The sequence below is a fragment of the Esox lucius genome, chromosome 24, assembly GCF_011004845.1.
Source record: "Esox lucius isolate fEsoLuc1 chromosome 24, fEsoLuc1.pri, whole genome shotgun sequence".
Taxonomy (NCBI): domain Eukaryota; kingdom Metazoa; phylum Chordata; class Actinopteri; order Esociformes; family Esocidae; genus Esox; species Esox lucius.
Genome location: NC_047592.1, coordinates 8,156,709 through 8,182,446, shown reverse-complemented (window position 1 = coordinate 8,182,446; position 25,738 = coordinate 8,156,709). Strand labels below are relative to the sequence as shown.

Genomic DNA, 25,738 nt, shown 5'->3' with positions numbered 1-25,738 from the left:
ATTATATACTAACACATGTACACACTCACACATTACATACTAACACCTGTACACACTCACACATTACATACTAACACATGTACACACTCACACTTTACACACTAACACATGTACACACTCAGACATTAAACACTAACCCATGCACACACTCACACATTACACACTAACACATGTACACACTCGCACATTACAAACTAACTGTCACGGCTGGGTGTAGTGGAGTGTGTCGAAAGAACTTGGAGCCAAACGCAGGGAGGCGATAACAAAACTGTATTCTCAAAATAATAATCAAACAACAAGGCACGCTATCACACAGCGATCAAAACGCTCAAACGAACGTGCCTCTCTCCACAATATAAAGACATAGAACAATACCACACAAAGACACCCAGAAACACAGGAACTAATATAGGCAACCTAATGAGGGAATGGACACCAGGTGTGTGCAATAACAAGACATGACAGTGCCGTGGGAGGAGGAGCGGCGTGGCTAGAAGACCGGCGAAGACGCGCGCCGAATACCACGTCGGGGGTGATGGCGCGCGTCCTCCACGCGCGTCCTCGTTACACTAACACCTGCACACACTCGCACATTACATACTAACACATATACACACTCACACATTACACACTAACACGTGTACACACTAACACGTGTACACACTCAAACATTACATACTAACACATGCACACAGTGACCACTGTTGGAATGGAATACTCATGATAACACCTTGGTTACCAAATGTGGGCGTGGTCTTGTCTTGGCCATGTCAGCGCGGGATGACACACAGCTGGAGGACATTCTTATTGTCACTCTTAGCAGGGTTCTCCTGCTGGGCACCTTCTGCAGGGTCACACTGAACTCCTTCCCATCAGCTGTGCTGTTGATGGGTAATGTGGCTGAGCAGTGGAACCTGACATTGATCCCTGCTGGCTTGAGTCTCCCAAACGTTGTCCTGGTGCAGCGTTTTCCCCCACAATGAGACGCAGAAAATGTGTTCTTATTTGAAATTTAATGAATTCACACAGTAAATAGAGAGGGACCCCAAACACAGCACACATTGGGAATAAAGTGGTAAAGCACTTTCAAGTGAATGAATCCGAAATAAAAGATACATTGGGGAATGAGAAAAAAAATACTCAGTAAAGCCATATGCCAAAATAACTAATATGAAACACAAGTTTGGGAGATATCCTGAATATATTTATATATATTTTTTGTATATATTTCAGACATTTTAAAATGTTCCCTCAGTGCCTGATAGATTGTTAAGAGCTGTGACTTTAGGCCGTACTAGGGCCAGTTGCAGCACCTGCAGTTGGGGTCAAAGATTAAGCGAGGGGGGCAGCTCAGGATCCAGGTGAGGCCATTGGCACAGTTATAGAAAGACTTAAGGTCGTCTGCATCAACGTAGAGCCCATCGGCCTTGCCTGTACAGAAACCACTTCCCACCAACGGAGTAGTGGTTGGGATGACCGTGGTCGGGGAGCGGGTTGTAGCATTAGTTGTGATAGGTGCTAGGGGGCTTCTTGGTGGCGGAGGAAGTAAACCTGGGTGAACAAATGTAACAAATATAACTATATAGTAGAGTATGTTCGACGTGGACGAAATTGTCGAAACGTGACGTACCGTTGTTGAGGAGATTTTTTAGATAGCTGATCAGAGGATAGTTGCCCTGTCCACAGGATTGTCCAGAAAAGTCATCCAGGTCCAGGGACCAGACCATGGCCCCCCCAAAGCCATTAGCCTTTAGGTAACTGACCTTAGGAAGCGAATGGGAGAGAATTAGACAATAACAGGAAGCAGTTTCAGATGACGCCTTTACAAATTCTTAGCCTGGTTGAAAATGCATTTCAGTTTGGTCCGCTGTGTAGAACTCTGCTGCCTACCTTTGTGTAATAGCTGTCTATATTGTCAAATCCCACCCACTGATTTCCTTTAAAGGCGTAGGGAACCATTTGATCCTGAATCCACTGGACAGTTGCTCCTTGGAGGAAGGGACAGATCTGGATAGAAAAGGCATGTTATCCAAATGTAAAAGTTAAGTAAGGATTAATACACAATGATCTTGTATTTTGCCAGGAAATAATTACAAACCTCAATGTTGCAAGGTGGCACGATGCTAAAAACCTGGTGGCGTGTACATTGTAATAATCGGTTGGAGGTACTTTTTTTTTGCAGTTACTATAAATGAAGTCTTAGTACCTCATAATAAGAGAGGAAACCAGCCACCTCTGTGAAAAGTCCAGGCACACCAGGAGCATTGGCTGGTGCTCCAACACCAGTATTTCCAGAGGAGAGCTGGAACGTACGACCGTATGTGGGAAAGCTCATTATCAGCTTCTCAGCAGGGGCTCCCTGGTCCCGCCAGTATGTCATGGCAAAGTGCTGGCAAAGAGAAAGTGTCCGAAAATAAAGATGTTCAAACTACAGTTTTGCACAAATAAGCTGACATTTGAAAGGCTCTGTCCCATGGACAGATTTAAAAATGTTTTAATTGGAAAAAATAATTCTGACTGTGTTGAAGTAGATGTCTTGTCCTGTGTCTTGAGATCCCCTGTATGGAGGGCTGTTGTGTCCTGTAAAGGTCTCCCAGGATCCATGGAAGTCATAGGTCATCACGTTAATGAAATCCAGGTATCTAATGACCGAAGACAATTATTCCAAATGGGATCCTGTTCATTATAATAGGGTTTGTCTTAAGCGTGACTACAGTGGTTATGATGTAAAAGATATTCACTCAGCAACTGCTGCAATCTCATAGCCAGTATCAATAGTCCCTTTCCCAGCAGCTACATCAGCTGTTAGTAGTAGTCTGGGGCGGCTGGTGGAGTTGCCCTCAGCAACAAAGGCCTCATGGAGCTCCTACAATAAAACGTCTCTTTACTCATATGGCGTTTCAGGTACTGTAATTCATTTTAATGGAAGTAAATGGCATTTCAGGTATTCTAACTCATTATTATGTAAGTAATTGGAATTTCAGGTATTGTAATTCATTCTAGTGGAAGTGCTTTTGGACTTGTGTCCCAAACCTTACCTGGCACAACACTGTGAATCTCTGCTTGTCCTCTGGAGGACTGCCGTGTGATCCAGGGTACTCCCAGTCCAGATCCAACCCGTCAAATCCATGCTGCCGCAGAAAACTGATTGAGGACTGGATGAATGTTTGTCGATTGGTAGGTGTTGAAACCATGATGCTGAACCTTAAGAGAATTGTTCATGCTTAATCATGTTTATTGTGCCAGATATAAAGATTTAAGCCTGTCAGTATTAGTAATAGGTGAACTGAAGTTACATTCATGCAATTTTTTAAAGTTTTAAAATAAATCTGATCATAGTTTGTATTAATGAGTACATGGGTACCGTTGAATGTTTAGCACAGGAGAGCTACTGTTGACGTCATAGTTCCGTTAATATTAGGTACTCTGCGTGCACAATTATTAGCCAAAACTTATTCCTCAAAATTAATTTTATTGTTGAACAAACACAATGCTCTCACTCAATCCAAAATATAATTGAACCTCAAACCTGAATGTTTAACAAAGGAAAAATAAGTTTTGATATTTCTCAGGGGAATACATAAATGTGCAGAATTATTAGGCAACTAAATTACAAAAATAATTTGTTTATTCTCAATTTTTAAAGTAAGCGCAACAAATAAGTAATACAAAATGAAAATTAAATAACATTTCTGGCATTTCAAAAATTCAGTGACCGATAAACCCACCCTTGTTTTCAATAACTACCGTGAGCCTTCCATCCATGCAGTCTGTCTGTTTCTTGACTTGTTCAAGATCAACTTTCGCTGAACCACAGCTTCCCAAATGCTGTTCTAAGAGGTGTATTGTCCTTCCTGGAAATCTCACATTTGAGAAGGGTCCACATGTTCTCAATAGGATTTAAGTCAGGTAAGGATGGGGCCAGGTCATTATTCTAGCATTTTTGAGGCCCTTGCTTGCTAGCCAAGCAGTGGAGTACTTGGATGCATGGATGGAGCACTGTCCTGCATAAAAAACATGGCCTTCTTGAATGCTGTGGACTTCTTCCTGTACCACTGCTTGAAGAAAGTATCTTCCAGAAAATGGCAGTAGGTATGGGAGTTGAGTTGGTCCTTTGTAGGACCTTTTTTAACCCAAAAAGGTCCAACTACCTCATCCTTAATGATAGCAGCCCATACCAGTACCCCTCCTCCACCTTGCTGGCACCTGACTCAAAGTGGTGCGTCCTGTGTCCATTAGTGATCCAGCCACAGGCCCATCCATTTGGTCCATCAAGAGTCACTCTCAGTTATTTCTTTGCCCAATCTATACGCTTCAACGTGTGAATCTTATTCAGTGGTGGTCTTCTTTCAGCCTTCTTGACCTTGGCCATGTCTGTGAGCCCTTGACACCTTGTAGTTCTGGACACTCCAGGTAGGTTGCAGTTCTGGAATATGAATATGGTGGCACTGGAGGATAATGGGTTCCTAGTAGCTTCACGTTTAATTATTCTCAAATCTTTTGCAGTTAATTTGTGTCTTTACTTCCCCATACATTTTTTGCTCCCCAGTTGACTATTCGTAACAGAACGTTTGAGTGTCCGGTGGTCACGCCTCAATAGTTTAGCTATTTCAAGAGTGTTGCATCCGTCTGAAAGGCATTTTACAATTTATGATTTTCCAGTGTCAGTTAAATCAATTTTTTGGCCCATTTTACCTGAGGTCATGAAGCTGCCTAATAATTATGCACACCTTGATATAAGGTGTTATTCACTGTTGCCACTCCCTCCCTCATTCCACAAATACATATCACCTGAAAATGATTCAATCCAATGAGCATTCAAGTTTTCATGGTTTGGAGTTGTGCATAGAAATATTAACTCGATCAGAATATTCACTTGCCTAATAATTGTGCACGCAGTGTAGTCTGAAAATGCAGTAATGTCAAATTTGACATATTGTTGTAATAAATTCACCAAAGACTATCAGGCTACATTGTAGTGGGTTACACCAAATCTTTGAGGAATGCGTTCTCTTCATTGAACTCTGAAGGTATTTAGACACCCACATGGTCCACATTTTGTTACAGTCCAGCCTTATTCTAAAATGGATTAAAAAAAATCTTCCTCACCAATCTACACACAATGCCCAATAACGATCAAGCGAAACGTTTTTAGAATTTTTTTCAAATTAATGAAAAAATAAAAAAATAAAATATCAGTATTCAGACCCTTTGCTGTGTCACTCAAAGGTTTGCTCCAGTGCATCCTGTTTCCATTGATCATACTTGAGATGTACAGTGGGGGGAACAAGTATTTGATACAATGCACCCACTTTGAATGTTATCATTGGATTGAAAAGGCGTTATCAGTGGTTATCAGCCTCATAGATATGGGTCAGAAGGGGCCTGCAACGCCTACTGGTAGGCTCAGAAGGCTGTTATCATCCATTCACATGGTTAATCACGGATAAATACACGAAAAGACTCCAGAAAAAGTATTTGTCACCGCTAGTATTATCTAAATACTAAATTAACCATGCAAATGGATGATAACAGCCTTCTGAGCCTACCAGTAGGCGTAGCAGGCCCTTTCTGACCCATATCTATGAGGCTGATAACCACTGATAACGCCCATTCAATCCAATGATAACATTCAAACCGCCTGTACAATGCCGATTTTGCAGGTTTTTCTACTTACAAAGCATGTTGAGGTCTGTCATTTTTATCATAGGTACTCTTTAACTGTGAGAGACGGAATCTAAGACAAAAATCACATTGTATGATTTATAAATAATTAATTTGCATTTTATTGCATGACATAAGTATATGATCACCTACAAACCAATAAGAATTCCATCTCTCACAGACATGTTTTTCTTTAAGAAGCCCTCCTGTTCTCCACTCATTACCTGTATTAACTGCACCGGTTTGAACTCGTTACCTGTATAAAAGACACCTGTCCGCACATTCAATCAAACAGACTCCAACCTCTCTACAATGGCCAAGAACAGAGAGCTGTGTAAGGACATCAGGGATAAAATTGTAGACCTGCACAAGGCTGGGATGGGCTACAGGACAATAGGCAACCAGCTTGGTGAGAAGGCAACAACTGTTGGTGCAATTATTAGAAAATGGAAGAAGTTCAAGATGACAGACAATCTCCCTCGGTCTGGGGCTCCATGCAAGATCTCACCTCGTGGGGCATCAATGATCATGAGGAAGGTGAGGGATCAGCCCAGAACTACACAGCAGGACCTGGTCAATGACCTGAGGAGAGCTGGGACCAAAGTCTCAAAGAAAACCATTAGTAACACATTACGCCGTCATGGATTAAAATCCTGCAGCGCACGTAAGGTCCCCCTGCTCAAGCCAGGGCATGTCCAGGCCCGTCTGAAGTTTGCCAATGACCATCTGGATGATCCAGAGGAGGAATGGGAGAAGGTCATGTGGTCTGATGAGACAAAAATAGAGCTTTTTGGTCTAAACTCCACTCAACGTGTTTGGAGGAAGAAGAAGGATGAGTACAACCCCAAGAACACCATCCCAACCGTGAAGCATGGGGCTGGAAACATCATTCTTTGGGGATGCTTTTCTGCAAAGGGGACAGGACGACTGCACAGTATTGAGGGGAGGATGGATGAGGCCATGTATAGTGAGATCTTTGCCAACAACCTCCTTCCCTCAGTAACAGCATGGAAGATGGGTCGTGGTTGGGTCTTCCAGCATGACAATGACCCGAAACACACAACCAGGGCAACTAAGGAGTGGCTCAGTAAGAAACATCTCAAGGTCCTGGATTGGCCTAGCCAGTCTCCAGACCTGAACCCAATAGAAAATCTTTGGAGGGAGCTGAAAGTCCGTATTGCCCAGCGACAGCCCCGAAATCTGAAGGATCTGGAGAAGGTCTGTATTGAGGAGTGGGCCAAAATACCTGCTGCAGTGTGTGCAAACCTGGTCAAGAACTACAGGAAACGTATGATCTCTGTAATTGCAAACAAATGTTTCTGTACCAAATATTAAATTCTGCTTTTCTGATGTATCAAATACTTATGTCATGCAATAAAATGCTAATTAATTACTTAAAAATCATACAATGTGATTTTCTGGATTTATAGATTCCGTCACTCACAGTTGAAGAGTACCTATGATAAAAATTATAGACTGCTACATGCTTTGTAAGTGGGAAAACCTGCAAAATCAGCAGTATATTAAATACTTGTTCTCCCCACTCTATCTACAAATTGATGTGGGCCCACCTGTGGTAAATTCAGTTGATTCGACATGATTTAGAAAGGAACTTGTCTATAAGGTTCCACAGTTGACAGTGCCTGTCAGAGCAAATATCAAGACATGAGGATGAAGGAATTATTGGCAAATCTCCAAGAAGGGATAGAGTTAAGGGTACCAAATTGAAGGTCCCCAAGATCACATTGTCTTCCATCATCAAATTGAACAAGTTTGAAACCACCAACACTTTTCCTACAGCTGGCCACTTGGACAAACTGAGCAATCAGGGGTCAGGGAAGTGATTAAGAACCCAATGGACACTCTGACAGAGTTCCAGTATCCTCATGTGGTGATGGGAGGACCTTTCAGAAGGTCGACCATCTCTGCAACACTCCACCAATCCGGCCTTTATGTTGCAATGGCTAGACAGAAAGATGCATTTAAGGTACATGACAGCACACTTGGAGTTTGCCAATAGGCTCCTATGGCACTTTCTGTACATGAGAAAACACGATGGAAAAAAACAAGCATCATGTCTGGGAAAAACCAGGCACCGCTCATCACCTGGCCAATTCCATCCCTACAGTGAAGCATGGTGGCGGCAGCAAATGCTGTGAGGATGTTTTTCAATGGCAGGAACTGGAAGACTATTCTGGATTGAGTGAAACATGTATGGAGAAAAGTAAAGACAGATCCTTGATGAAAAACCTGCCCCAGAGCACTCAGAACCACATTCTTGGGGTGAGGGTTAATCTTCTAACAGTAGAACAACCATTAGCACACAGCCAAGACAATGCAGGAATTAGTTTATGAAGTCTGTGAATGTCGTTGAGTGGCCCAGCCAAAGCCCAGACGTGAACACGATCAAGCATTTGTGGTGAATCTTTACAATGGCAGTGCAGTGACACTTTCTATCCAACCTGATGGCTTGAGAGGATCTGCAGAAAATAATCGGAGAAACTCCCCAAATATAGGTTTTCCAAGCTTGTAGCATTATACCCAAGAAGAGTTGAGGCTGTAATCGCTGCCAACGGAGCTTCAACAAAGGACCAAACTCTTAGATTACAGCTTGAATAGTTGTTATTGATGACAACAAATCATTTAAATTAACTAAAGGAAGTAACATATACAGAAATATTTACATCAAAATAATGTTTTCTGTGGCCTGTTGGACTATTCCTTTGCCTTCAGTACCATGCTTTGATTCAGCCAAGATTCAAATCTGACCTACTGGTTTTTCAGCAAAAAACTCTCTACCTGTCATTCATCACATTCCAGTCCAATAGAGCATACAAAGGCTGATACAATATGCATCTTAAAAATAATACAAAATACTACTTGTTGCCAATGAAAGAACAAAATCTTACTGTGCTGTGCCAAATGTCCATCCACCAACAGACAACAATGTTTTGAGCTTAGGATTTCTGTTAGATAAAAAACATTTATAATTATGGTTAGTAAACAGTTACCAATGAACATTTTAGAATGTCTTGGGGAAAAATGCAAACCTGTTTTTAAGTCCATTGATGGATCTGTAGAGGGTCTGATCATTCCACTCTAATGTGTCAAGTTGATTGGCAGAGTTGATAACGGAGAAGGCATAGATCAGATGGGTACAGAGTTGAGGATCAACATTCTCTGGCAGGAACATCCCAATTCCAGATCTGTACTGGGACCAGTTGGTAAAGTAGCAGGCCAATATGGAGGTGGAACCTTAGACAGGAATGCAGCGTTGATCAAAGATACTACAGGGAAGTTGTTACCCTGGGAATGTTTCACAGTGACTAAAGACCATGAGGAGACCCGGAACAATTCCTGGGCATACCCATGTTCATGGTGGTATTTTATACAGTTTCACACAAAAAAATGTAGATGACTGATGCAAACATATTTTAAAGAAAACTGAGTGACAATAAAGTAAAGTTGCCATAATGTTAATATACATGATGTAAATGCCATCACGTTTTAAAGGATGAACTCACCCAAGTGACACAGGGTCATGAACAGACCTTTAAGTGAACAGATTCTGAGTCAAAATCAAACGTAAGCACATCACACAAACAGAAAGTACATGGAAATACTAAGAATTTGTTTTACCTGCAAGTAAAGTGAGTTTGCTCATTGTGTCTTCTTGGCCAGAATAACAGGGACTGCTTTATGTCTGTCTGAAATAAAAGGCGAAAATAACATTGAATTCAATAAAAAACATTGACTTTGTTAAATATCTGGCTTACTACAAAAACAGGGGTGTCATTTTAGTGGGAAATATTATTCAAATTTTCCTCACTTGACCTGATACATAAATTATGTAGTTTCTGTTAACAGTCTAGTATTTTGTGTAATCAGACTCTAAATGCTAAATAGCAATGTGCATATGGGATACTGTCGTGTTATAATTATAGACAATTCAAGGTCAGACAAATGAACAGAACTCTATATATTGTGGCTTCTCCCCCCTAGATTTTTCTCTACTGTCTATATGTAATACATCATGAGATGCCTGAATATTTAAAAGAACAATTTCAACTGTATCAACCATATTACAAAAACAAAATCACAAATTACATTACTGGCATTAACAAATCTAACAAATCTAATCTAAACACATCAGAGGCACATGGATGATAAGGCCATCTGTTCAAGTTAATTGGGAAAGATGGGGAGAGAGACGGAAAGAAACAGATTGATAAAGGTAGAGTTTACCTCAACACAACAGGAACCAGCAAATAAACAGACATATAAGCGTTTGTAGTATTCTGGTCTTTGTAGGATAGTTCTGAGTGTTTGCCTTTTATATCCATTTCTCCTTGCCTGGATAGGACACGGTTTTAGAGGAGGAGTGAAAGAGGTTGGGTGGCTTGTATGAAGTGCGGACATTCAGAGAAAATATCAAATATAGTTCAAAGGATGCATTAAAGGCCCTAGTGAAAGGTTATTTGAAGGCACACATTTTAGTCACTAATTATCCACTTTAAATTAACTCTATATTTGTGCAATGTGTGTACTTGGGGTAATTGTCTTTGCTCAAAGATACACTAGTTGACAATTTCTTTCCCCCTGGCAGTGGTAAGTAGACCTTAATGTCTTCGTAATGTGTAGCATTCATAATGCTGTGGACCTTATTGACATGCCCCGTCATAGAGGCCCCACCATATTTTACATTTGGTTGAAGCAGTATGGACCTGACCCTATTGAAAACCTGTGGTTTGATTTGGAGGGCAGTCCACATGCATACTGTACTAATGATTTCAAGGATCTGGAGATTCTCTATGGAGGAGTAAGATCCCTTCCACCATTTGGTCCAATCTCATGATACAAATTCAAGATTCATAAAACACAAAAACGTTCATTTCATGGCAGTCATTTCGACCCTCATCTGTTTGGGGATTTCTCAAAACAAAGTGTATTTTTCTGAGTAATTGTCTTACTTACTCAGTCTAAGTAAATGCTGTAAAACTGGTCATGCAATCTCTTGCCTGGGGCTGTGAAAATGACCTTCACCTCCATAGCCGGCTCAGCTCTTCCACTGAGCTTTGAAACTGGTCACACAAGCTCTAGATCTGACCTGCACTGGGTTCTTTTCTGAAGCTTCGGGGATACCCACATTTGGTTTTTGCCAAAACAGAACACATGTTAACTGACCTGCTGATCCTTCTGCCCAGTGGATGAAGGAGGTTACATGTTATTGGAATTAGTTTCAATTAGTTTTATTATTTATTATTTTAGCAGCAGAATATTATGCTGGCGGCACTCAGATTTCCTTTATCACAATGAAGGCCAGCATTGAATATATTTTCAAATGCATTGCCAAAATGTTTTCATATGCATTTGGTAATATATTTGTACATTTATAATAAATGTATTAATTACATTTCTTTAAATACATTAATTGGCAAAAAATTTGTATTTTCAAATGTATCCCAAATGTGTTTGAAATAATATATTTAAAATGTTTGTTTTTTTCGTATGGGACAGCTTCATTGGAGAAAGAAACAGGCGGGGAGTGCCAGGTTACTGATGTTCAGCTGCTGAGAAAACTGCACCTCAAACGAGGTACTGAAGCTAGGACATACATACAAAGCCTACAAAAACACTGTTCAGGTTCATTGTCAGAAGCCGTTTCTGTTTTTCAGTTTTTTTGGCGAACCGGACTTTGCTGGCTACAACCTTCAGTAACTACTAAATTTTACTCTAGTAATGGCCAATCAAGGCTTCATTAGCGTTATTTTAGCAGCAAGATATTATGCTGGCAGCACTCAGATTTTAATTACCAGAATAAAAGCCATCATTGAAATTTATAAGGCCATATAGTTAACAATCTAATATTTAAAAAAGAAGAGTGAATGTCTCTTAGTGAGTGAGTGAGTGAGTGGGTGGGTGAGTGAGTGAGTTACTGACTGTCTACCCATTGTTACACAGCATAGTAGTTAGAGACACGGACTGCCATGAAAAAACTCCTGGGTTGCTTTCATAATATGTTTTGGGTCATTGTCCATCTGTAAAGTGAAGCGCTTCCGAATTCATCCAACTGCTTCTGTCTTCTGTCGCCATCATCAACAAACACTAGTGACCTCGTGCCATTGGAAGCCATGCATGGCCATGCCATCCCACTGCCTCCATCGTGTTTTACAGATGATGTGGTATGCTTTGGATCATGAGCTGTTCCAAACCTTCTCCATACTTTTTACTTCCCATCGTTTTGGTACAGGTTGATCTAAGTTTCATCTGTCCAAAGAATGCTGTTCCAGAACTGTCTAATCTGGCCTTTATATTTGTGAGGCTTATGAATGGTTTGCACCTTGTGGTGAAGGTTCTGTATTTGCACTTGTGAAGCCTTTACTTCATGCTAGACTTGGATAATGATAGGCCTACCTCCTGGAGAGTATTCTTCCCTGGATGTTGTGAAGGGGGTTTTCTTTACCATGGAAAGGATCCTACAATCATCCACCACTGGTGTCTTCCGTGGACGTCCAGGTCTTTTTGTGTGGCAGAGCTCACCAGTGCGTTCTTTTTTTTTCTCAGGTTGTACCAAACTTTTGATTTGGCCACTCCAAATGATCCTGCTATCTTTCTGTTGGATTTTTTTTTGCAGCCTAAGGATGGCCTGTTTCACTTACATTAAGAGCTCCTTTGACCGCATGTTGTGGGTTCATAGCAACAGCTTCCAAATACGAATGCAAAACCTGGAATCAACTCCAGACCTTTCACCTGCTTAATTGATGAAGAAATAACAAAGGAATAGCCCTCTGGATGTTTATGTATACATCAAGCAAGATGGAAGATAGAAGAAAATAAGACAACAATAGCAAAACACCTTTTTTAATTTAAGCCCAAAAGTGTTGCAATAAATATGAATTGGCAGCAGAAGGAAGCTAAGTTGACAAAATTCCCATAGCATGGAAGAATTGTCCATTGATTAAAGGAGTGGGCTGTTCTATTTTTTGTAGTTGCCGTGCTATTTCAGTAAAGTCTTCTGACCTGTCATATGGTGTTGCACATGACCTACAACAGTGTAAAAATAGTAAAGAAATGTATTTGCGCCATGAATGCAAATGTAGGCTAAAATAGGCTAAGAGTTCCTGTTGTTTTGCTGTTGACATTTGCTGTTGACATGTGTCATGAGCATGTCTACCCTCCCCTGTAATTAGCTACTGCATTTCTGCTCAGTGAACCTGATAAGGATTTAGTGGGTTTTAAGCATTGTGTATGTTGACCAGCTTAACATAATGCAACCCTTTCTGTGAATGGGAAAAATCCTTTAGTGTGGAAAATATTGCCCTCTTACTAGATTGCTGAATGCAGTCTCAACATTATTATTAGGCACTGTTTTTTATAACATTGAAGTACAAAAACTGTTTAGCCAGTGGATCAGTATGTCCACTTAATCAGAGAGAAGCAACTGATGTATGTGAGCTCATCACAGTCTTATAGAGACTTAGTGTTGAGCTTTCCTGTTTCCAAGAACTTCTATCTACCTCTTATCCCCAAGCAACTGATGTGTGGCTTGTGAGTCATGACAGTGGGCCTCAAGGTAAAAAAAAAAATCATATGATGATCAATTAACGTTTGATGTGTGCGTTAACTCCTGTCACTAACTCTTTGGGATTTCAGTCTGGGTATATGTAAAAGCACTTTGTGACAACTGCTGATGTGAATAGGGCTTTATGAAATACATTCGATTGATTGATATGGATTGTAAAGTAAAGCAAAAAGGTTGCAGCTTTCTGTGGAGGGGTAATGTCTGAGGCTTTCTGCTGCACTCAAGAGGTGGGATTCAAGAGGTTAGGCTGTCATTTGCATTTTAAAGAATTTGCATTTTAACTTTAGCACATGCTATTTTTTTGTATCCCCTGGGGCTGATAATAAGGCCTGGAATTATGAACAACCTTTAACAGGCATCTGAGGTAGAGTACTGTAGGGTCTACTTGTAGTCTCTCTGTTGCGCACTTGTGCAATTGGGCAATACTCTGCTGGCAATACTCTGCCCTCATTTAGGGTGGTTGCGGTTGGTGGGGATCCCTTTGGTTGATGCTTGGCAATGTGGGTGGATTGATTTCCTGCCTGTTGGGCCGTGTCCGGGGCCTCCCCCCGGATAGGGCCACAGTGTCACTGGACCCCCGTCTCAGCCCCAAGGTCTTATGCTGCTATATTATTGTGCTGGGGGAGTAGGGTTAGTTCTCCTTCTCCACTATAAATCCTTGTAGATCTAAGGAAAGCATTTTCAAAATATTCCCTGTCCCCTGCAGTTTTAAACTTAGGAGGACATGAGGTCTTGGGCCACACCTGAGGAGTACCAGGCTTGAAAGACCCATTGCTGTCCCTGTCCAAAGTCTTCCTGGTTGTGTTGCAGATCAAGACGATACCTGACGATTTCAGCTTCCACTGTACTGACCCCCAAGCCACTGAAATTCAACACTACTGTTGTTTGCTCCTTGGGGTTTAAGGCCAGGTGTTTTGTAAAAGCACTTTGTGACAACTGCTGATGTAAAAAGGACTTTATAAATACATTGATACATTGATATATTTGATTGATATTGAGTCTCAAATGCGATAGTACACCGTAGGGCATGCGCTAATTATGTTTTATTGAGCACAGCAACAACACCGAAAAGATACAAACAGGCCAATTTCAAGCCATACTCCATACAGTTTTTTGGGATATGCCATACCCAGACGTCCTTGGCTATGTTGATGGGACATACAGGTCCGGAAAAGTTAAGAGACCACTGCACCTCATTAATTTTAACCCCTCTGTTCCTCACTCAAAACCTACCTTTTTCGACTTTTTTTGGAAAGAAAAGAAAAAGGTGTGGTTGTCTCTTAATTTTTTCTGGCGCTGAATACATGTGCACCATTGAGAGCATCCTCTCAGGCTGCATTACATGCTGGTACAGCAGCAGCTCGGCTGCAGACCGCAAGTCCTTCCTGAGGGTGGTAAAGTGTGCGGAGCATGTCATCGTCCGCCATCTCGACCTCCGTGCAAAGCGTCTACCATAACAATGCCAGAGGAAAGCACAGCTACAGTCTGGTCACACCGCTGCCGTCTGGTAGAAGCTACTGGAGCAACAGGACACGCACCTCCGGACTCACAAAGAGTTTTTTCCCCCTCAGGCCATAAGGCTTCTCAACCAGCAACACCTATCCATGATCATATTGACACACACCTGCGGATTACCTGGTTTGGGGGGCCCGTTGCTGTCCCCTGGTCATACTTCTGACCTAGTCTAAAATCAAATAGACTCTGGATTTGAAAAGGGCTTTATAAATACATTTGTTTGAAAATTTGATTGATTGATCACGTGATCACTTCCAACACTCTGATTACTTTCTATGCACATTCAATGTACATTAAAATATTCCTTTGCATGTATCATTCATAAGCATATTCCACTCATATGTAACTATAATGTTCAGGGCCTCTACCCATATTGTTCATATTCCCCATCCTAATCTTTCCAAAATTGCTGCTAGTTTACAGTATGTATATTATTGCCATATTTGCCATATCTATGACTTTCAATACGACTTCCCACGTTGCTGCTAGCTTACAGTGCTCTTTTTAAATTGTTGCTAGTTCACAGTGTAATGTATATTATCGCTTTATTAGTATTTCTTTGCTATATTTTTGCTTTATATATGTATCTTAATTCTTACTACGTAGATGTTGAGTGCCATGTCCCAAGAATTTCATTATACCGGATGAGGCTGTGTAATTCAGTGCATTTGAAACATAAACAATAAACCCCCCCAAACCACACCTGGCTTTGTGGATGGGCCTATCATCTATACATTAAACCTCCATAAACCTGCCCAGTTTTTTTCCCAGCGAAAGAAGGATACCCAGTTGGGCGTGTTCTGAGACGGGTCATTCTTTATGGTCAGGTGTCTTAAACACTACTGTCAATTAACCTTTAGGCTGTCAGGCCTGTTTGTTTAGGCCCAGGGGAACATATGGGAATATCAATACAACATCAAAGTTACGCTTGTACCTGAAAATGGCATGGGTGTCTGTTCATTAAGCATGGCTAACTTGAATACAGTGTCAAAGCATGGCTTTGTGGTTGTTCAAACACTTGTATTAACGGTAGGATAACTTTGTCTCGTGATCCCTTGACCCTGTCTCCTGTCTTCCACTGCCACAGCTTTTGCACTTAACGTGAGTGTCCAAGGTAGTATTAACATTCTGTTGGCTACATTTCCTCTTTTACTGAAACTCCTGGGTTCAGCACGAGTTCAGCTAGGCAGTCCCAGGCAACCAGGATGCTATAGTTAGGGAACTGTCAGAGAGACACAGTAAATACAATCAAGAGAGGAGTGTTTGGATGAATTAACTACATGCTAGGAATAGTTCGATGGTCACAATTTTAAACTGACTACTGACTGATTCTTCAAAAAACCTTTACATTTGGTGGAGCAGGAAGAACAGCATGTTATTAGAGAACTACCGAATGTACATGTTCTGTGTATAGGACTGGAGGCACAGATAGGACAAGATGTTTGCTAACAGGTATTAGAAGCTGTTTGTTTTTACTTGGGATATAATTACTGTAGGCCTTAAGTAAGATTTTGCTATGTTTATTAATTTTAATCAATGGCTCACACCTAGATGCATGTGGGCTTGGATGAGGGCTTGGGAGGATACAGTATTTGAATTAGACTCTCCTCTTCAAGGTCATACAAGGAAGTCTGAATAAACACATGATTTGGGGGTAAATTAGAACGCTGCTTTTTGCCAAACCCTAGTCCATAAGCTGTGCATAGTATATTAATGATGTGGGTTGATGTAACTTGGATATTCTCGTTAACCTGATCCATTCATTACTATTGCATCGATTCATGCAGTTTATCACTATCTGTATTTTTCGGTCAATATGGCCCAGCTCTAAAACCCAATGTTAATTAGGTAAAACAAGCTTAGAATTAAATAAACTTTTGAGAAAAGATATTGGCTTAGGTTGAACCATGCTCATGAGGCAATTATGATTTATACTCTTCCAGTATCTATGAGTATATATCATACACTCACCTAAAGGATTATTAGGAAAACCGGTTCAATTTCTCATTAATGCAATTATCTAATCAACCAATCACATGGCAGTTGCTTCAATGCATTTAGGGGTGTGGTCCTGGTCAAGACAATCTCCTGTACTCCAAACTGAATGTCAGAATGGGAAAGAAAGGTGATTTAAGCAATTTTGAGCGTGGCATGGTTGTTGGTGCCAGACAGGCCGGTCTGAGTATTTTACAATCTGCTCAGTTACTGGGATTTTCACGCACAACCATTTCTAGGGTATACAAAGAATGGTGTGAAAAGGGAAAAACATCCAGTATGCGGCAGTCCTGTGGGAAAAAATGCCTTGTTGATGCCAGAGATCAGAGGAGAATGGGCCGACTGATTCAAGCTGATAGAAGAGCAACTTTGACTGAAATAACCACTCGTTACAACCGAGGTATGCAGAAAAGCATTTGTGAAGCCACAACACGCACAACCTTGAGGCGGATGGGCTACAACAGCAGAAGACCCCACCGGGTACCACTCATCTCCACTACAAATAGGAAAAAGAGGCTACAATTTGCACGAGCGCACCAAATTTGGACAGTTGAAGACTGGAAGAATGTTGCCTGGTCTGATGATGTCATTTTTATTATTTTGTCAGTCTGAATTATATTTTGTAATTTAAAGCCTTTTAATCCTGAACCCAGTCCGTGCGCAACTGCCGGGCCTAACCCTGAAACGTCATGTAAAGCGCACAGGCTCGCATCTGAAGGAATACATATAAGTCAAATGCTTTGGTAAAGTCACACAAATGAAACCTTGAAGTCCATGTTGCACAAAAATAAACACTGAAGTTTGTAATTATGTTGTTGTTTTTTTTTACAGTGGGTCATAATATATCATATCTTTTAGTTTGTCAGTGCGTTAGGGTTTTCTTTTCTGCGCATTTCCGCACTAACTCAAAACGTGCGTACACCACCTCCTGAGCTGGCGTAGGATTTGAGAGTGCCGTACGCCAACGTCCATATTGATAAAACCCATGACGTTTCAGGGTTAGGCCCGGCAGTTGCGCACGGACTGGGTTCAGTAATAAAAGGCTTTTAATTACCAAAATATAATTCAGACTGACAAAATAATAAAAATGACATTCTTCTTCTTTTAAATAATAATAATATAAATAATAACGACATTCTTCTTCTAAATAACAATAAACGTCATTAATAATAAATATCATAAAATAATAAGACGAATATTACAAATTGTCATGCAATTATTAATGTGAATGAATGGTACTCCACATCAGAGATGGGGACAAGTCACACATGGTCAAGTCCAAGCAAGTCTCAAGTCTTAACCATCAAGTCTTGAGTCAAGTCTCAAGTCACAGTTCAGATAAATCAAGCAAGTCAAGTCAAGGGTTCACCCTAAGCAAGTCAAGTCGAGTCCTTATAAGTTTCAAGTCAAGTCAAGTCACAGTACTAAAGAGATGAACACACACACACGCTGTCCTCTGTTTCTGACGTGCGCTCGGTGCGAAGCTCGATTTCAAAATCAAATACTGTTCGGTCTCTGGTTAGAATCCTGCTGCGTCCATAGCAACGCGCTGTTTTTCATGGCAACGGTCTGTTATCAATAAATAACACGCATTCTGGACTGGAATTCAGCCAATCCATGTAATAAGGGCTAATAATAACAACCTTATAAACTAATTATTGTGACTGAAAAACTGTCTAATATGTAATTACGCTGTAATTATTCTTGTCTGTATGAGTAAAAAAATAAAACTCTTCGAAATGTTTAGGTGCTAGTAATCACATCGGCGCCTCGTGTTAGCCTTTCATGCAGTAAAGTTAACTGTTATGGTGTAAGCACAATGCTTTTTAGTTTCCACGCGCAGTCCACAAACACTTGAAAATGCGCACATTTAATACAGACATTATAGCCTACGTGTAATAATATACATGCCCGCTCATTTTAAGATGCCCATCAACATTAAAATTCAGGCTATGCCACTGTTATAGTCAAATTCCCTTACATCAATTTACCAGACGTATTCAGTAATGATAATGGTCACATTTCTAACAAGAAAAAAAAAACATAATATGCAACCAAGGCCAAATTATGACAAACAAAATATTAATTCATTACATTAGTAACTTAATCGTTATAGATCTTAGTGAAACTGAATATAAAGAGATTACTTTCTTACCTTTCCTTGTGGTTCTTAGAATGACGAATGAAATTTGACGTTTTTGCATATTTAGCATCTAGCAAATCTTTTTTTATTCACACGGTCCAGTTCAAAGTCCTTGTATCCAAACGATACTATTTGTGGAGCTCGACTAACGTTACTGTCTGCCATGTTTGGCGCGGTTTGAATTGTGCAGCGTTAAAGACACATACGCTGATTAGTGGTGCTGATGTCACAACACATAAAATAATTTTATTGCTGTTTGTTTATTATAAGTTCAAGTCATTGTCGAGTCTTCCACTTCAAGTCAAGTCAAGTCTCAAGTAACTTGTTCTCAAGTCAAAGTCAAGTCAAGTCATTTTGATACTTTAATCAAGCAAGTCACAAGTCCTGAAAATTGTGACTCGAGTCAGACTCGAGTCAAGTCATGTGACTCGAGTCCCCCACCTCTGCTCCACATCACATCATCTTTTATTCCGCTTTTTAAACTGACAAATGAAACCATTGTATTTCTTTCTACCTCCCTGGTGTTCGTCTCACTCTCCACGTCAGAGAAGTTTCTCTTTTTTCCCGTCTTCCGTGTGTCCATGGCGTAAAACGAGGGCGTGGGGGAAGCGGAGACTTGAATATATAGGGGCGTGTTATTCTAATGACGATCGTTTTTAGCCGTGGCATTTATCAAGGGCAGGTATTGCGTGCACCTGGATTTTAAAGGCTTCATAAATCAGGCGGTGAGAGGAGTGTAAGCAAAAATGAGGGCCAATGGCCCACATTTATCATTATTGCGTAGAAACGGGTGTATATGTTGGCGTAAGATTTTGCTTACACTCCTATCATCGCCTGATTTATGAAACTGTGCGTACCTTTAAAATCCAGGTGTACGCAATACCTTCCCTTGATAAATGCCGCGGCTGAAAACGATCGTCATTAGAATAACACGCCCCTATATATTCAAGTCTCCGCTTCCCCCACGCCCTCATTTTACGCCATGGACACAAGGAAGACGGCAAAAAAGAGAAACTTCTCTGACGTGGAGATTGAGACAATCACCAGGGAGGTAGAAATAAATAAAATTGTTTCATTTGGCAGTTTAAATAGCGGAATAAAAGATGATGATGTGATGTGGAGTACCATTCATTCACATTAATAACTGCATGACAATTTGTAATATTCGTCTTATTATTTTATGATATTTATCAATGACGTTTATTGTTATTTAGAAGAAGAATGTCGTTATTATTATTATTTCTATTATTGTCTAAAAGAAGAAGAATGTCATTTTTATTATTTTGTCAGTCTGAATTATATTTTGGTAATTTAAAGCCTTTTATTACTGAACCCAGTCCATGCGCAACTGCCGGGCCTAACCCTGAAACGTCATGTAAAGCGCACAGGCTCGCATCTGAAGGAATACATATAAGTCAAATCCTTTGGTAAAGTCACACAAATGAAACCTTGAAGTCCATGTTGCACAAAAATAAACACTGAAGTTTGTAATTATGTTTTTTTTTTTTTTTTTTACAGTAGGTCATAATATATCACATCTTTTAGTTTGTCAGTGAGTGCAGCCAACTGGCCAATTATTACTTCCTGTCATATAATAGTATTTATTATAATATTTATGACATATAGATCACGTGATAAAGCCTACTGGAGAACTAGAAGATTGATTTGAAATATGCAAATCAACATTATTTAGGCAATGAGCTTCAATTACTGGTCCGACTGCTGTCCATCACAGGCAAATAGATTTAATTCACATTTTAAAATCCATTATTACATTATACAGGCCACACAGATGAGTAGACAGTACAGGTATTAAGAAGCATTTCACATGATCAGATGTCAGTGCCCCCCAATAGTCCGATAGTATGAGAGACAAAGGAAAATATTTAATGGAAATACATGGATTTGTTCAACAGTGGGTTGTCACCACGACAGGCCCAATAAAATTAACTTCTGTATAATCAACAAAGAAAGTGTTCACCAGATATATTTCCATGCGTTACAATTCGGCGAACCGCCCATCAGTGATATACATTGGTTCTTAGCAGGCATGACTTCAGGCAGTCTTCTGGCCATTCACAGCACTTGCAGCTGTTGTCAAACACCATGCCGGAGGGGCAGCTCTGGATCCAAGTGAAGCCGTTGGCACAGTGGTAGTAAGACCCAGGGGAATCGGCTTTGATGTACAGCCCATAAGACCTGCCCGCGCAGAAATAACTGCTGGTCCCGCGGATCTTGGCCTTGGTAGGTGGTAGGGGGGGTAGTGCTGGGGTGTAAAGAAGTGATACGTCGGTTCAGAAAAGCCCTCGGCTCCATTTGCGTGTTAGACATGATTGTATGTACAGTGGCTAGCGAAAGTCTACATGCTCCTTGCATGGTCGTCACACTTTGCATTCAAATCCAGTTGAGGGAATCAAATACATTAGATTCATGATTTTCAACGCATTCAAATATAAAATATAGAAAGGCCCAATAGGAAGGCTGGCCAATGGATGCGCAGACTTTCACTAGCCACTTGAATAAATAAAGAACATTTCATTGTGACTCACCTGAGCCCTCGGGCCAGTCGCAGCACTTGCAGCTATTGTCGAATACCAGGCCGGCGGGGCAGCTGTGGATCCAGGTGAAGCCGTTCCCACAGTGATAGAAAGATCCAGGGGCGTCTGCTTTGTCGTACATCCCGTCAGCCCTGCCTTCACAGAAATGTCTGCCGGCCACACGGGTAATGGTGCCGGTATCGGGGCGTTTACGTGGCCAGGGAGATAGTTCTGGGTGAAAGGAAAAAAAAAAGTCTAATCAGAAAACGGGTTTAGTGCAATGAGAGGTTAGACGTGTGTTTAGGCAGTTGCTAGTGAAATAGTGTATTTCTGTAAAATATTCTTTAACCCTGTAAAGCCTGACAAATCAAATAGTAGCCTGAACATTTTAGTGTTTATTGGAAAATATCAAAACAATTATTTAAATATAATTTACATATATGTTAATTTTTTTGTATCATATTTGATTCATCAGAGATGTATGGCAAATTATTGATCACTACAATATAAGAAAACCAAATAGACATTGGTTATTGCATTTGGACCATTTCAGTTGGGTTGGAACTTTATTTTTACAACTGGAACAATTTTTCACCTTTTTTAACTGTGTGTGGGGGGGGGTGGTGTCTGGTTCTAGAGAGGATAGTGTTCTGTCCCATCTCTACTTCTGCACTAGTCGGGTCGACACATTCATCTCAAAATACTTCCTCATCACTACCATCTGAGCTTTCCTCAGTAAGCATTGCATTAGGAGTCCATTTCTCATCATTCTCATCTGCCCCCTGTCACTTGTATTGCCACCCATAGTCATGCTGAGGACATTTTGAACACTGTACTTATTTGGCCATCTAAAAATACATTGCATACTATGAATTTCATTGCTTACTCTGAATTTCTTCTCTGAATTTGTCAATATAACATACAGATTATGATAGCCAAGGACTTATTTTTGTGAAAATCGTATATTTGGTATTATGGTAGGCATGAAGCAGATTACATCATGAAATCCAATGCAATGACAACTGAGGGATTTACTTCCTTATATACCTGCTGTATCAAATTTGATACACACATTATCAACACAATTTTACATATTAAATAAGGTACGAAATATGAAGTAATTATAAGTTCCTTCAATACAGTAAATATAGAAATATTACTAACAATATAAATGTTATTCTTACTGTAACTTTTTCAAAATTAGCATAGAGTTCCCTATCAAAAACAAGTGTGTCGCAATATGAAAGCAGACATTTTTGATCGGTCATTCAAAAAGCCCGCAATTGCCTGCAGTGCACGGACTATCCACCAGGGGGAGGAAGACGTGTGAGATTGCATTCAACAGGTTTTTAGTGAAAGTATTGATCATGTTGACGACATAGAAGTCTAATAATAAGTACAATTGTATTCCCTCACCAGATTTAATTTTAAGAAAGAAAATGGCTGCAAAATGAAATTACTGTGCAAGTGATGGGTAGACTGGCCGCTGCACAGTACTTGGACAATTAAAGATAGGTAATTTAAATGGGATTTACCTGAGTCCTCGGGCCAGTCGCAGCACTTGCATCTGTCATCAAATACCAGGCCAGCGGGGCAGTTCTGGATCAAGGTGAACCTGTGACCACAGTTATAGAAGGATCCAGGAGCGTCTGCTTTGTCGTACAGCCCATCATCCTTGTCCTCACAGAAACAACTGGTGGTCTTGGTGTCGGGACGGCTAGGTGGCAGGGGAGGTCGTTCTGAGGGAGAACAAGATGTGTTCATGCAGAAGAGCTTCATGCAGAAAATCTTGATGCTACATTGACGTGTGGTTAGTGAATGTTTGTGTGCCCCTTCCCCAGTCTTCAGGCATTGCCTTGAAATTAAATATTAAACAATTGTGTTGACTGCGCATGGCTTAATACCTCATAGTTAGTCATTGATTTCACAGACATGCATGTTTACTGGTGAGACTGGACCGTACAGGAACACCAAACCCCTATTGAAAGCCATTTTGTTGTGTCTTTAAATTAAACATTGTTGTCATTGCCAACGAAACATTTGAAGACACAGGTTTCTGTCCTTGTTGCGGATTGTTTTGGATTTCACCCAAGTCTGTACTTTTTAACTCAGCCAAAAATTTTCTGAATTTGCAGTGTTCTTTCGCGTTATCAACTGAACAGCTTTGTTTCAAACATAATTTTCCAGTGGATCTTTCGACACAGCCTTCATTCTTTTCACTTTGTCATACAGGTCAGTAATATAGAGTGGTGCATATCCTCTGTATTTCCATGGTGGTGACAGCATCATGGTCTTGGTATTCTTATCAATAGCAAGGACTGAGTCATGAAATTAATAAATGACTGAGTGGGAGTAGTTTGCTTGTAATGGTACAGGACAGGTAGGAAGTCATTTAAATGAGACTTACCTGAGCCCTTGGGCCAAATACAGCACTTGCAGCTGTCGTCGAATACCAGGCCAGAGGGGCAGTTCTGGATCCAAGTGAAGCCTTTAACACAATGATGGAAAGATCCAGGGGCGTCTGCTTTGTTGTAGAGCCCGTCCGCCCTGCCTTCACAGAAATGACTGGTCTCCTTGGAATTGGGCCGTTTATGTGGCACCTGGGGTATTGCTGGATGAAAAGAAATGTGTCAATTCAGAAAATCCCTTTGGCTGAATAGACATGTAAGACATGTTTCTTTATACAGTTTACACACTACTTACACAAGTTGCTTTCAAATTCAGAAAACTTGGCAAATATCAATACAATTAAAGAAGTGAAGACGTGTTGACTGCTTGTCTTAATACTTGGTGGAGACACATCTGTCAGCCGTGCAGTTATGAATATCTTTAAAATTAAGATTATACTATTTTTGCACATGCCTTTTATCCATAATATTAGTCAACATCACTTAAGCACATTACATTTTTTTGGTAGCCTTTGATGGACAGACAGAAGTATAGATTTTTCAATCAAATGTAAACTAGCGTTGAGTTGAGATCATAGCGTAAGCTTGTATCAAAGCTTGAGCACTTTTGTCATAAACAGCAAAATGAAGAAATAATGTGTTTAGCCATCTACTAGTTAATTTACCATTGTTGGACAGCTAAGAGTTAATTGAAATAGGATTTACCAAAATCATCTGGCCAGTTGCAGCATTTGCAGCTGTCGTAGTACATTAAGCCAGCGGGGCAGTTCTGGATCCAGGTGAAGCCTTTACCACAATTATAGAAAGATCCAGGGGCGTCTGCTTTGAGGTACAGCCCATCAGCTTTGTCTTCACAGAAAGTACACCCGGCCACATGTGTAGTGGTGGCAGTGGCCTTGGTTGTGTGTGGTGCCTCTGGCACTGGGGGATGTGTAGGTACAAGAGTTGGTTCTGAGTGGAAGAAATTTTTAATAATAGGTCATAATTTGATGCGTTGAGATGTTAGTACAAAGTCACTAGTCTACACCACTTGTACCGTGTTATCTTAGGTGTAGTTTGATTTTGTTTGTGGGAAAATTCTACCAATTATACATTATACAAGTGTGTAAATGTTTTTGTAAATGAATAAGTAGTCCTGTCTCACCAGAGTTATCTCCATTAAATATCTGGATCAATCTAGATTGGATCATTGCTGTCTATTAACTCATTTCAAAATGTACTAAGCTTGAGCAGTAAAAAACAATCAATGAATGTATACATCTTTCCCTAAAGCTGCTTAAGGTAGGATTGTTTCAATAATAAAACAATGGTTTTGTGCCGTCTAAAAACATGTTGTGTAAGCTAATGAGTCCCTCTAAGAGTGGTTTAGTAATTTAGACAGTTCAGTGCCAGTGGAATGTCAATGCATCATTTTGGGAGACTGCCGCCACTTTCCAGCCAATTCTGTTCTAGCAATCCCATTCCAGCCAATCACCTTCCTCTGATTATTATGTGAATGCACATTTTACCTGGATGGTATATATAGCATAAGTATGCCATAGGGAGCGAAGTTCGCTAACTAAGTTATTAAAATGGCAGCTAGATGACAGTCTGCCAATTCCTCCCTTGTCTACTACAGCACATACAGTAGTAGATACGGGAGGACAAGTGAGGATGTTATCCTGTTCAGCACTTTGGTCAACCATGGTTGTTTCAAATATGCTATATAAATAAAGTTAACATTAACATTGACAACATAGACTACAGAAACTGAAGACTGGCTATTTATAGTTAGCAACCAGGAAAACTTAGCTAATGTTAGCAAAGGGTAAGAATAACGTCAAACTATGAGTTAGTGCTTTTTTTTGGAACAGGAAATTATATTTTCATATTATTATTCATTATATTTTGGGAA

General features: G+C 40.4%; 2 protein-coding genes across 25 annotated transcripts in view; both read right to left on the bottom strand.

The window, feature by feature from the left end:
- Positions 1-998: 998 nt before the first annotated feature.
- On the bottom strand, positions 999-9,958 carry LOC105022133 (acidic mammalian chitinase-like). 2 transcript variants are annotated; one of them, XM_020043134.2, is made up of 12 exons: positions 9,910-9,958; positions 9,304-9,371; positions 9,189-9,215; positions 8,715-8,919; positions 8,574-8,630; positions 3,039-3,204; positions 2,742-2,866; positions 2,519-2,642; positions 2,207-2,389; positions 1,891-2,007; positions 1,631-1,763; positions 999-1,551 (listed from the first exon to the last, which is right to left on the bottom strand). In XM_020043134.2, exons 2-12 carry the CDS (start codon positions 9,326-9,328, stop codon positions 1,295-1,297), a joined length of 1,419 nt encoding a protein of 472 aa, XP_019898693.2. In that variant the 5' UTR covers positions 9,329-9,371; positions 9,910-9,958; the 3' UTR covers positions 999-1,294. The 2 variants fall into 2 exon arrangements, with proteins under 2 accessions (XP_019898693.2, XP_019898695.2); XM_020043136.3 differs by having other exon boundaries at positions 9,304-9,367; positions 9,910-9,943.
- Positions 9,959-20,628: 10,670 nt separating this feature from the next.
- LOC105022134 (mucin-2) overlaps positions 20,629-25,738 on the bottom strand; it is a 40,008-nt gene continuing 34,898 nt past the window's right edge. For all 23 annotated transcript variants that reach the window (XM_034290468.1, XM_034290471.1, XM_034290474.1 and 20 more), the window contains 5 exons: positions 24,550-24,795; positions 23,844-24,047; positions 22,972-23,175; positions 21,449-21,667; positions 20,629-21,165 (listed from right to left, as the gene is read on the bottom strand). In XM_034290468.1, the coding sequence (XP_034146359.1) occupies positions 20,921-21,165; positions 21,449-21,667; positions 22,972-23,175; positions 23,844-24,047; positions 24,550-24,795 (1,118 nt within the window). In that variant the 3' untranslated portion in view covers positions 20,629-20,920. The remainder of the gene's footprint in view (positions 21,166-21,448; positions 21,668-22,971; positions 23,176-23,843; positions 24,048-24,549; positions 24,796-25,738) is intronic.

Excerpts from the sequence above, each read along its gene's own strand:
- LOC105022133 (XM_020043134.2), bottom strand. The coding sequence starts at position 9,328 with ATGAGCAAACTCACTTTACTTGCAG. Across the intron at positions 9,216-9,303 it reads CAAACTCACTTTACTTGCAG|GTCTGTTCATGACCCTGTGT; the intron begins GTAAAACAAATT and ends GTTCACTTAAAG. Across the intron at positions 8,631-8,714 it reads ATCAATGGACTTAAAAACAG|AAATCCTAAGCTCAAAACAT; the intron begins GTTTGCATTTTT and ends TTTATCTAACAG.